This window comes from Asterias rubens, chromosome 4 (assembly GCF_902459465.1).
Source record: "Asterias rubens chromosome 4, eAstRub1.3, whole genome shotgun sequence".
NCBI lineage: Eukaryota > Metazoa > Echinodermata > Asteroidea > Forcipulatida > Asteriidae > Asterias > Asterias rubens.
In genome coordinates, this window is record NC_047065.1 from 15,198,185 (window position 1) to 15,212,011 (window position 13,827).

At 36.9% G+C, this 13,827-nt stretch overlaps 1 protein-coding gene across 1 annotated transcript in view; it reads right to left on the reverse strand.

Annotated features, from left to right (window-relative positions):
- Positions 1 to 631: 631 nt before the first annotated feature.
- LOC117289647 (synaptic vesicle membrane protein VAT-1 homolog-like) overlaps positions 632 to 13,827 on the reverse strand; it is a 30,727-nt gene continuing 17,531 nt past the window's right edge. The window contains exons 4-9 of the mRNA XM_033770866.1: positions 13,673 to 13,818; positions 12,920 to 13,023; positions 9,749 to 9,804; positions 8,668 to 8,862; positions 7,802 to 7,885; positions 632 to 6,116 (exon numbers count right to left, since the gene is read on the reverse strand). Of these exons, the coding sequence (XP_033626757.1) occupies positions 6,042 to 6,116; positions 7,802 to 7,885; positions 8,668 to 8,862; positions 9,749 to 9,804; positions 12,920 to 13,023; positions 13,673 to 13,818 (660 nt within the window). The 3' untranslated portion in view covers positions 632 to 6,041. The remainder of the gene's footprint in view (positions 6,117 to 7,801; positions 7,886 to 8,667; positions 8,863 to 9,748; positions 9,805 to 12,919; positions 13,024 to 13,672; positions 13,819 to 13,827) is intronic.

Genomic DNA, 13,827 nt, shown 5'->3' on the forward strand with positions numbered 1-13,827 from the left:
TGGACTGATCCTTTGTGTATTGCCTTGATGTCATTTTTCTTTTTCAGTCGTGCCATTTTCTCAGAATCTTTCTTTTTTTTCAGGATTTTTTCAAAACCTCCTCGAGTCTTCAGAACACTTGAAAGAACTAAGTCAATCACAAAATTTAGAAAGAAATAGTCCACACTGTGTCTGCTCAAAAGAGGTATCGTGTCTAGTATAAAAGGAACCCAAACCCATTTTTAGGAAATTTCAGATTTTGCGGAACTTATCCACCTGTCTTCTTCCATGTGGTCCTGAGTAAGTTGGCAATCTTAAACCTTGGTTGTCTTGCCCTGCCTCAAATAAGATTTAGTGGGGAAAAATAAAATAAAAAATACAATGGTTTGAAACATCCAAAACGTTCCACGTTCCCCTTGTATTTGCCTATGAGCCAGACGATTTTGCACAATCTACCGGTGACGAAAAGCAGCGTCTCCAATTAAACTTCTCTTACACCATGAAACTTGTGTATGTGTTTGGAGTGCTTGTCCTTCTTTAAGCCTTCGAGGAAGACTCTTAGGGTGAGACTTCTATAAACAACTCTTTTGCAAAAGTACTTTCAATCAACACAAACAATTATCCACCATTTTCGTGCTGCAATTTTTGTTATTTATTCAGGTACTTTTTATTTATTTTTATCCCCGTTTTCTTAGTTTAATTTCTTTCTCATCATGCTTCGGAATTACACATTTCGATATCAATAACATATCTCCTCTTTATATATATGTATATATGTATACATTATCTCTGACTTGTTTTACCTGTCTACGCTATAACATCATCACTAAACTACTTTTACATTTAAACAATCCAATCATAGCTGCCTTGGCAGTGGTACGTGTACCTGATTGGCTGATCAATGCAGTTGCTTATTTTCATAATTTAAGCCTAACTTAAAACCTTGCTGCCAATGAAATTGATCTCTACTGTACGCCAGCCAATGACTGTCAAACTACTTTCAAATGGTGGCAACGTAATGGGCATTGTGACATCAACAAATAACAAGTGATATATTGAGGACCTTGTCAATTAATAGATATCATGGAGCGGTCATCTTGATTTTACACCACTAACTCATTGTAACTAAACAAGTTCCATAAAGCCTGTAAGCACATAAAACTTGCTAAGCACAAGAAGCATTTGCTTTGAAAAAGGCTAACAATCGCCAGATCACCATTCAGTTACTGTTGCTGTGACTGGTACCCTGGCCATGTCTTGCTCAGCCAAGACAACATTGTCAGGCCTTTTATTATTATTATTATTATTTATTCGGCCTTAAACCTGTCTCTGCTTAGCAAGATTTATATGTGGTTATAACATTTGCTTATTCTTGGTAGCAGTCCAAGATTGTCATGCAATTTCATTTCTGCTGAGCAATATTTATCCATTGTTAGCTAAATTACTTATTCTTGGCAGCAATATGAGATTACATGTATCATGCAATTGTATTTCTGCTAAGTATGTTTATCCTCTGTGGTTTGCAAATTTGCTTATTCTTAGTAGCTATATGATATAGTGATGCAAATGAGTTTCTGCTCTGCAATATTTATCTGTTGTAAGCAAATTTGCTTAAATTCTTGGTAGCTATTATAATACAGCAGTGTATTCTGATATTAAATGCATGTAGTCTTAATTAGCATTTTTGATTATTTGAATAATAGTTGAGCACAAACACTGTTGGAACTTGGAAGTACATTTCGTATTCGCAGATACTGTTTTCCAGTAACCCCCCCTTTTACTCGCCATGATATTATTTACAGAGACTTTTACAGCAAAGCAACATTGTTATATCATCAGCGAGCTTATAACATATCTTGACTATTATGTAGTTATCAATTTAATTTATGGGCTATAGGCAATATTCATTTCGTTATTTTTCCCATATTGCAGATCACTGTAGGTGCGTTTTTGTTTATAGTAATAATTATAATAACTAGTTCTTATATAGCACATTTTACAATAACATATCAATGTTCTTTACATTAGTGCCCTGGTCATTGGGCCAATAACATTCCTTTAATCTTTCCCAGCTTCCTGGGTAGTAAACGGCCACTCTGGCAACCCAAAGGCTTTTTCAAACACAGCATCAACCTCTACCCTCGCAGGTACCACTTTACGCCCTTAAGGGATTATTGGCTAACAGAGTGACCCTAATAATCAACATTCCTGATTCTTGATGTGTTGTATCAGTTATCAGATGTTAAACTATAAATTAAATTATTAGTTGTATAACACAATGGCTATCACGAACAATACACAACCTGGATACAGAGATATCATTCTACTATTAAATCCTATTATTTCAACGATCATATTGCATTGTGTGATTGAACAAATATATAGTACCACTATTATGTATACTTTTGATATCTACTATAAAACTATATAATATATAACTCTCTCTACTTGGTATTTCATATTATACAAATATTCCTTTTCGTGTATTGGACTAAGCTGGCTGTTCAACTAGAAAAATATCTTATTTTGATTCAATCGATGAATTTTGATTTATTTCACGATAACAATGGCATTCACCCGTCTGAATAGCTATTGTTTTTTTTTAAAGTTTGAAATGTGATGACAAAGATGCTGTGATTGGTTCAACGTGACATGTAATATTTTATGCAACCAATGATGGTGAAGTTTGATCATTTGGACATGCTGAGTTTCTCAAGTGTTATTGAAACTCACTTTTCATTCATATTAAATCAATTTTTGCCTCTCAAAATATATTTACTCAGTTCACCTGATGGTATCTGCTTCAAAACTTAGTTTTCCATAAAAATATCCGCTTTTATGTTAAATTGTATTTGAAGGACTTTGGCTTAATTTCTCATCTCAGCTTAACGTAGAAACTCGATGTCACCATTTCCCACTTTCCCATAGGGTTAGTACCACATTTCTGCTCTTGCTGTGCAAGCGAAAAATTATTTGTATTTTGACTTATAGTTATACATGACACGCACAAGGAATATTTCTTTGTAATACCTGTGAAGTACTTTTAGCACATTATTTGTTCTGCTACTGTAAGGGCCAATTCATACAGCTGTCAAATCACAAAACTATGCCCCCAATGAATAAGGTAACCAGGTAAAGAACCATGTCACATGTAGCTTCAACTGGTATCCAGCTCATTGTTGGAAATATCATTAATTTTTACAACAGCCAGCCTGTAGACATTACCACACAAGTTCCTGTGGAATTTGATATTCTTGTGGTATTTTTGGGGGAAACAGGAAGTACTAACTTACCACAGGCAGTCATTGACATTACCACACGAGTGTAGTTAGGAGTTCCTGTGGTACTTCATATTCCTGTAGTATTTTGAGTGGTAACATCGGGTACCACAAGAAATATTTTGTTTGGTAACAGCAAGTACCACGGGAGTTATCACAGAATGTTTTTGTAAGGGCGTTGGTAAACAGAAACTTGTTAAGCAACATGTTCTGCTTAAATAAGTAGCTCTAAGAAATTTAGGTCCAGACTAGAACTGATGAGACCATGTATACAGAATATTACATGTACATGTATGTGCATATTAATACTCTGTTTTGCAAGCACCAAGTATACTCACAATATAATCATTCTTGTAGAAGACATTGCCTGATCAGCTAATCAAAATTGTCTAGATCACTACGATTGGTTTTGCTTTACCGGGCAGTATAATAGCCAGTGGTGCTTGACTTTCCTCATCGCCTTTATGGCACACAGTGGTCATCTTTGATTAGGTTATCCCACATCTGCCATCATAAATTCCTCTGGGGCAGCTGATGTGGATTTCCTTGGAACAAACAGATATTGCCTTACTATGGCACACGACGGTTATCTTTAAATATGGTATCCCACCGCTGCCACCATAAATTCCACTTGGGCAGTTGGTAGGGATTTCATTGAAAAAGGCGGTAACACTTTCAAAGTTTGCAAAGTAGCAGTATTTTGATAAGCTTTGACATTCTTTTGATGTTTATCTTACTTTGATTTTTATAGTGACTGGTATTCTCAGATGATCACTGTATGGTTTATTAAGGTCATCATGGAATAACATTTGAATGGAAGGATAAATTAAGTGGAAGGCATTTCTATTCTTTCTTTGGCTACAGCATTAAATAGGCAATTAAATGGTACTGTATTTTTGAAACTGCATTATGCATAAGAGTTATATGAATGAAATTTTTTAAAAACAAATGTTCTGTCGACCTTTAAATTTAGCAGGTGAAGGTTTTGTCGATTGACTCATTTTTAAATCTGTTCTATATGAACCCCGCTGCTGTCACCATTTATGCAATCAAGATAGCACCTCTCTGTATGACTTAGAAATGTTTTAGATATTTTAGACTTGTTAAGGAAAAGTCCTTGTCCATTGAATAGTATCCCGCTTCTGCCACCAATTTTGCTGCGATTTGTATGACCATATATGACCCCAAAAATGTACAAAGGCATAGGAATGCAAAGCTGCTTTTACACTGATAAGTATCCCTTTGCAGCAACCAATTCAGATGGAGCTATGTAAAAGGGGGTATCCCACTACTGCTACCAAAAGTGTCACCGGACAGCTTTTGCAGAATTCCTGTACAACGCTATCTTGGAACTCAAAGGCAAGAATTGACAGTTCGGCATTATAATCAATTGCAAAAATACATATTAAAGGCAACGTGGACAATGCTTTTATGGAATGTTGGAAACCTGTATAGCACTTTTTCACGAAGTTCTTTCCTAAAGAGAATCAAAACTAACTGTTATTTTATTCAGTAATCGCTGTCATCTTATAAATACAAGTAGACCTAATTATTATATTTTTTATTTTATCGTATCAACTGTATTACTACAAACAAAAGCGGCACCAATATAAAATCCAGCACTTTAGAAAAACCATAAACTAAACGCCAAAAACAACCAAAAAACAACAAAAAACTAAAAAATAAACAAACAAACAAACAAACATTTCAGATAATCATTGAACAACCAAGGTTCTCTTCTGAAATAAAATGTCAACGGAATGACTAAACACATCGCCTCCGAAGCAGGGACCGAAGAATAAAACGAGGCTTCCAATGTGGGGCTAGAACGGTACACTAGAGATCCCTAGTCTTGGTCAAAGACGTCACTATCTCATACTCGTAACGTAACGTAACGTAACGTAACGTAACGTAACGTAACGTAGCGTAACGTAAGGTAACGTAACGTGATATTCCGCTTTTCTTGGTTTCAGTTCATCAAGAATACTAACAGTCTAACCCAAAGCTAAGCGGGCGGTACGGCGCGCTACACATATTATGTTATATCTAGCTCTTTCAGACAACTTGTTTTTTGTCGGCCCCGTAAAATGTTCCCCGAATATCTTGCGAGATGACAACCAATAACAATTTTAACACATCACTTTGATATGGCACTGTAATTCACTGCTAGCTCTTAATTAATGCCATGAATAATGGCAATCAAGGAATGTATACATTAATGTTTAATAATATTTATGTGCTGTTTAAACTATGAAGACGTCGCATGCACTTTTATTAGGGGTCTAAATGGGAAGGGGAGGGGTATAGCTCTGCGATAAGTTTAAGAATATAATCGGTCATTGACGAGATAGTTCACAGAAAATTAATTTATGAATTGCGTCTTTTGTTCGACTCAGTTATAATTATATTAAAATCTCAATGCGATGATAGTTATCATGCCTGTTGGTTTTTATGAAGATTTTAATCCATGTACAAATCATAATTAACTGTTCATGTGTTAAAAAATATCTCTTCGAGAAAATATTATAACGCTGTCTGCCATGTTCTGAGTAAAAGTCAAAGAAAGCTGCCTTGCAGTCTGGTAGAGATCCGGGCATCGGCAAACTACCTAGAGTAAAATGGCAAACTGCCTTCGACTTCCGAGTTGGATTTCGGGTAGCAGAATTCAAATGGTGTGCTTCGATATGTAGGCCTACTTCATAATGAATAGAACTGTCGATATTCCTCGAAACTCGTATACTTTCATCGTCGGATAACGAGTGAATGCTCACAGCTTGGAATGCTCTACTTTGGTGTATCTGGTTCCTTGACGTCATCTGTGCTGCTGGCCTCGGAAGCAATGGTCTCTGGTACAATAGGCTGGTGACGGAATGAAAAGAGGCGGGGAAATAATAATCAACTGATGTTCTTCAAAATGATATCTGATTCATGCTGGCTCACGCACCAAAGATAAAACACCCAACTTTTAAAAGTAGTTCCCCAAAGAAGTTCAAAATTGCATAAAATACACATTAAATTTGAGTAATAAACGAGGAACGGCATGTAATTTGAACACAATGCGCATGCATTCGTCATGAGAAAAATGTACAAACAAATTATGAGTGCATGCCCATCTTTAAACACTAACGTGAAAAACCCCAGTCCTTGGCCCAAATTGCAAGCCTGCCTTGTATAAATGTAGGAATGGTAGGAGTTTTTGGGAAAGTTAACACTGGTGTTCTTAGATAGGTTTAAAACTTTGCGTTGGATATAAAAATACAAGTATCATCACCATGTTATATTACTCCCAAACCATGACAAGTATTATCACTATGTTATATTACCGCAAACCATGATAGATTCTTGTTCTTGGGTTTTCGCGGCTGTAACCAATAACTGTTTCGGTCAATGTCCAGTGATCAATCAATGGCAAGTTCAACAGAAACACTGATTATCGGTTACGACAGCAAAAACGCGCCCTAGTTTCCCGCCTTTTAAAGCCCTTCATCGAGACTCCCTCGACTATTGTCTGAAAGGCTTGTGATGCAGCTTCATTTATCCAGCTTTCCCAGGTTGCAATTCTTTCATTTTTCTACCACTTTATACATTTTATCGTCAGGTAAATTATTGTATAGAGTTTTACTGCAATGATTGATGGATGGTGCGGTATAGGAGAAGGAAGAAATAATGATAAAAAGGCCAATTTAATAGAGCTGTTTTAAAGGGTATGTTCCCACTTAGGAAATATTCTCAAGAACAAAGTGCCAATGTTGACAATAAAATGGTAACGATCAACAAATTTCATTTCGGTAATGTCTTCTCTGGTAGCTTACTTGTCTTGGAGCGGCATGAGAATGTATTTCCTTTCGGAAAAAACACGTGATGCTGTTATTGACGAATGCAAAATGTTGTGATAGGTTCTTTGTACTTTGTTTACAAGCAAGTAAAGTTATTTTTCAATACGTAACAGCTCTATGAAATTGTTATATGATAAAGATGACTGTTGTGTTGGATGATTATGAACAATGAGTCAATGTGAGATGAGTTGATTCAATATGCAAAATTTTTAAATAAAATTTAAATCTTACAGGGAATTAGTTGGCAGTCTGTAATGAAACAAAAGTTAAATTTTATTTTAAGTGAATTTGTAAAAACAAAAAGTGTAGAAAACTCTGGTAATTGAAAATCAGCGCTGAGATTGAAGATTTACCAGGCTTGCTTCCTTGTGATATTGTCCAAAAGGTATTGCCTCACGGGGGGGGGGGGGGGGGGGGGGCAACGGATATTGACTTCTGTAGGGATGGCAGATTGCAAAAACGGTGAAGACAAAACAAGGACAAAACTCACACACACTGACAATTTTGCACGTAGGTGTCTTTTCATTAGTCAAACTTAGAATTAGGCCCTAAATTGCTTTTACGTTTATAGAAGAAACAAGAAACTTCCGATTGTCGCCAACCAATAGTACATGTATGCATGCGTGAATGATTTTAGCATAAGTTCACGCGAGAAGGGTTAGTTTCCTCACTACGTTCATTGATAGCGAGTTCGGTTTAAGAACTCACCTTTGGCTTTGCTTCTTGCTCAGGAATGATGAGAATTTTCCCGACGTTCTTATGGTCATGCATCTTCATCATCGCCTCTCCAACCTGCAAAGAAATTGAGTTTCCAAAGTCGGGTTACAATCTGTTTAATATCGCTAGCGTATGTGACGTGAGCGTTTTTAGTTTTAGCAAAACGCAGTGGTATTACATAACAAATTTGTTGGATTTATCTTGTGAAGGTTGGTCTGTCTCTTGGGAAGTTTCCTTTTAACAAGCAGTAGACCAGTAGATGATATATGAAATATTATTTGCTATTTTGGGGGGTTGCATTTTTTTACTTGAACTCTTTAATAGTTATGTTAATTTTAAGTGTACAATAGTCATTATAACCGGTATCTGTGATGTCTATTCGGACATAAAAGTCACTACAAAATCGTCGTAGCCGTGAACCGCCAGCTTGGATACGGAGTCCTAGGAAAGTAAATATGTCCACATGAGACTCTGTCCGCTTTATGGCAAAATTAACTGAAGGATTATTCAAAAGAGCGCGCTTTCAGAAGACGATTGTGCACAGTTTGCCGTTTTGTGATGGGGACAGAATATCATTGGCACCAGAGACGTATAATATTGACAGTCGGAGTTGCGACATGGAGGGAACATTTTTCTTTGGTCACGTGGTTGCTGGACGCCATGTTGTCTCCAAATGCAGCAGAACCCAATGGGCAGACTAGTTTGGCACCCCGTGTTCGACCAAGTGTTTCTTGGGAACAAATTGGCTTCTATTGCAAGTTGTCGTAACTCTCCGAATAATATACGGCTCTGATGGGGACAGAATCTCCTGCCACACAGCGGCCTCAAAGCATAGTGAGTTTTTTTTAGTGACCTACCTCTTCAAAGGCATACGTGGAATCAATGACAGGGTTAATAATATTAACGGTGTGTAGCTTGAAGACTTCTTTCATGATGATCTTAACTTTCTCCTCTCCGCATTGATCGAAGAGGTAATGGTACAACTGGAAACCTGACATCGTCTTGTTTTCATCCCACAACTTGCCCGGCTTGACGCTGTCCACATTCCACCACTAGACAGACAGAACAATACAATTAAATTAATTGCAAATTGATATTATTTTTGTTGCTAACTTGATTTATCTGCTAATATTATTAGTGCCGCTCAAAAACCGACAGCGGCGGGACCAAAAATAACCCTCTCTCTGCAAGAAAACAACTGTTTGCCGAGAGGAAAGCACAACAACATAAAGACTAAAATATTCCATTGTGCTCCGAGTGGAAAGAAAATTGGCAGAATCACAACCAGAAACGGAACATAAAACTGGAAGGACCTTAAAAGGGAAATACAATTTTGGAACGTGACTATAAGAATCTTCAAAACCACAAGATATCCGCCCGAACAAGACACTGGACACTATTGGTAATTGTCAAAGACCAGTCTTCTCACTTCGTGTATAAATCTCAACTTATTATGCATACAATAACAAACCTGTGAAATGGGCTTAATATTGGTCGTCGGAGTTGCGAGATAACTATAATGAAAGAAAAAACACCCTTTTCACACGAATTGTGTGCTTTCAGATGCTTGATTTCGAGACCTCAAATTACTTCATTCTCGAAAACTACGTCACTTCAGAGGGAGCCGTTGCTCGCAATGTTTTATACTATCAACATCTACTCCCCATTACTTGTTACCAAGTAAGGTTTTATGCTAATAACTATTTTGAGTAATCACCAATAGTATCCACTGCCTTTAATGAAGGGAAACAAGGAATAGTCCACACAAAAAAGAAACAATTCAAGCTGAAGTATAAAAAAAATCCGAAAGAGTTAATGTTTCGCTCGTATAAAAAGGTTTCAGGTGATGTGGAACAACTCAGAACAGACTTCGTATGAATCAATGCCGTCTAATAATATAGACAGTTTTATTTTCTTTAAATAAAAAATCAGACTTACTGTTCTGGCGTAGCTGAAGAAACTTCTTGTTTCACCCGTCACCACATTAGAAATTCCTGAAGAAGGGCAAGAAGTCGATAATATAAAGTTCTACGACAATGGACTTCTATTTTCGTTTGCTAAATCAATTAAACTTTGATACAATTTAGAAAATGTTAGCCCATTAAAAGTTATACCATTGCTCCCACTAATAAGTCGTGATTACAGATTTTTTTAGTTTTTGATTAAGAAACTTTACTTTGTATTAAAGGCAGTGGACACTATTGGCAATTACTCAAAATAATTATCTGCATAAAACCTTTCTTGGTAACGAGTAATGGGGAGAGGTTGATAGTATCAAACATTGTGAGAAACGGCTCCATCTGAAGTGACGTAGTTTTCGAGAAAGAAGACATTTTCCACGAATTTGATTTCGAGACCTCAAGTTCAGAATTTGAGGTCTCGAAATCAAGCATCTGAAAGCACACAACTTCGTGTGACAAGGGTGTTTTTTTCTTTCATAGTTATCTCGCAACTCCAATGACCAATCGAGCTCAAATTTTCACAGATTTGTTATTTAATGCATATGTTGAGATACACCAAGTGAGAAGACAGGATGTTGACAATAGTGTCCTTTGTCTTTAATGCACCGCGATTGTCTGAGGAATACTAACTACGGCAAATGAGGTTCGTTCCGCTACTATACCGTCCGTTCGTGAACACGATAGCGGGAACGAATATCATTGTATTTCAAGCAGTCGCCTACCTGGGAATAAGGCCTAATTAGTTCAACTACCAAAAAATCGACTCGTCAGTTGGAACGATTTTAAGAGCGTAACTACCATTGTTTGCCCTTATTATAGTTTTCAATTTTAAATAATACTTAAAAGAAATCCGAATTATTTTTGGACGGACCCATTTTGTTTGTTAATGTCCTGTTTTTCTGTCCACCGGGGGCACCGTAACACACACAACCCCGGCTTTTCAGTTTTGCATTACGGTTATTTCCTAAATTAAATTTTGGGAGTAATGTATAAAATTAAAATGTTCATGAAGTATGCAAAAAAATGTGTGTTTTATTTTAAACAAATGAGGGGAGGAGGCCTACATGGGCCTATCAATAACGAGGTTTAGCTGCACGTTAAGCGAGCAATACGTACGTGAACGTGAACGTCAAAAAGTTGTGTAATTGTTTGGTGACGTCGCAACTTTGGGCTTTTTGCATGCTATAGTGACGTCTGTGCGCACGTACGAGTGACATGAAAAATTGTCACTTCACGTATGCTAAAAACGTGAGAATTTAACGACACAACTTTCTGACGTTCACGTTCAGGTGTCTTGCACCAATAGTCGCTCAGATCGGCGCGCGTCGTCTCTCACGACATTCCCAGTGACTGATTCATTTGTGTCGATTGAGGGCGCTCTACAATCTACTCAATTTCCGAGAGAACGTGTCATGCCTTGCTTGAAACGACAACATTGAGGTGTGCATTATGTCATTTTCCGAAGTGCTGGTATAGTTCAAACTATGGCAAACCGGTAAGTGTAAATTGATTGTAAGTTGGGTATATTTTTGTTACAATCGAGCTTTATATTGATGTAGACAAAACTGAATTTTGAGGCAATGAACTTTCAGCCAATGGGGGCGGCCATCTTGAATGTGTTGTTTACTTTTTAACACTGTTTTGTAAACAGGAGCGGGTTAGCTCAATATGCCTACTGTTATTACAAATAGGAAAATATAGGGATAACTTTCCGTATGGTGCCACCACTTTATCACTCATTTTTACAAATAGGGATATCTCATTGAGGTAAATTAGATACTAATTATACTATATTTTATAATATTATTACTTCATATCGAATGAAATAGTGGTGCCGCCAACTTTTCCATCAGGGCTCAATTTCATAAATCCTGTAAGCGCTAAAAATTGCTGAACATGAAATTTCTTCCTTCATCAAAACAGGATTACCAACCAAATTTGCCTCAGGATGAGCAAACAAAAGTATCAAGCAATATGCAACGAATGGAAATTTGGTTAGTAATCCTGTTTTTACCAAGCCAAGAAAGAAATTTCATGATAAGCAAATTGTTGTGCTTGCAGGCTTTATAAAATTGGGCCCTGAACCATTCCATCCAACAAAGTATATTCTCCTAGGAAACAAGCTTATTTATAAATGATGTGTTGTCAAACTTGAGAAATATTGCAAATAATCAGATAGTATTTTTTATTTATTTAAAAATACAAAATAATTGTCCCTGTGGTAACAAAATTACATTAAGGATAAAAAGTTGTTAAAAGAGAAATGTACTATAAGATCTAGGAAAGACATCTTATTTGATGTACTACTAAATTTTTTTTTGTTTTAAGTAAGATGGATACCCATGTTTATAAACGCAATTAAACCAGCAAATCTCATAGTACCCCAACTATAACTCCCTCTTTGACGCATATTTAAGATTTAGCCGACCTTAAAGGCAATGGAACCCCTTCTCTTTTCGATAAGTGCACTGAGTTCTTTAATTTGCATTACATAACACACAGGACTTACAGCTTGACGTCCCATCCAAAGGATGCAGCAATAATTAAGTGTCTTGCTTAAAATAATGACCATATAAAGTTTCAGGAATTTTCTTCCAATTTTCTGTAGCTCAACAGATTGCTCCTGCTTATCAACAAAATGATCTGCTTTGGAATCTCTGCTAAGCTGCCACCTTCTTTTTTCTTCCCTTATGGCAGATTGTGACATGCTTTTACGAGGCGCTGTAAGCAGAACAGAACTCCATGGTAAGAACAGCCACGAAATTGGCCACAGTTGGTCTGTTGATTCTGTTGATTCATTCAAGAAAATCTGTGACTGCTGTAGCTTTAGTTTAAAAAATAATAATAATATCAGAGTCTTATATAGGGCACGTATCTACCAAACAAGGCACTCAAGGCGCTGAGTAGGCCCTATATACAAACTTTCAGAAAGGTAGGTTATTGCAGTGATGAATTCTGAGACCCAATTATGTAGCACCTTCTAAGGGTTTACAAGGTGCCACGGCGCATACAGCAGCCACATCCAGGAACACCGGGGCGAACCCCTGACTGTTTTTTTGTTATTTACTCTTGGTGAACTAATTATTCATTCAAACCTATTGAGCATGTGTATTCATTCCTTAGGCTACTGGTTTTACTATTGACTTACCGTATAGGACATATTTTCCCATGGGTTTCAGGAGATCATAGCCCCGGTTAGTGTCTTCACCGCAGAGTCCATCCAGTACAATATCAACTCCCTTAGGATCAATTCTGTTTGTAAAGAAAAAAAGATGTTGGAAGATGTGAGCATTCAACCTGGATTGATCCATAGACACCTACATAGTAAAGAGGTGGTAGCCTTAAGTGCAATGGCTTTTTAAAATTGCAAGATGGGCAATATATCAATAATTCCTTTTTATTATAAAGCCAGCTGGGAGCATCAAGCTGATGTGGGGTGGTTATTTTACTAATCTGGTGAACCAGCAAAATTTCATGAAAAAATGGTTTGAAAATCCAACTTGGAAATGAAACTGCATGGTACTGCATGCACTTTAAAGACCATTCATTCCTGTATAGGCCTAAAGGTCTCAAAATGCCCAAAATGTCCCAAAATGCGGAGACATCAAATCACATTTTCTTTTGTGAAATTGTCAACAAAAATTACATGGAACAGAAAGTTTGTTGGCCAGTGCTAAGTTAACAACATGTAAGAAGGATTGGAAAATTTCATATCTGGACATGATCTTTTCTTTTGCCTTTTTTTTGTGAATGGAAGTAGGGCAAAATCTTGTTGCCGTTTGCGACTGCTTTGGGCATTTTTGTACAAGCCGTTTGTGGCCACTAACTCGCTGTGGTCTCCAAAGAGTTAAATGCCATGAGGAACAGGTTCCAGTGTTTTTTTCTTCTTCAAAAAGCTTACTTTTTGACAGCCTCTATGTAGTCACAGGTTGTGCGATCAAATAGATGATCAAACATCTCCTTAATGGCTTCATGTTTTGATGCGGATGCAGTCCCGTATAGCTTGATGTCATCCACCATCTTGCTCAGCTGAGCTACAGCAAGTCCCTGCAATGT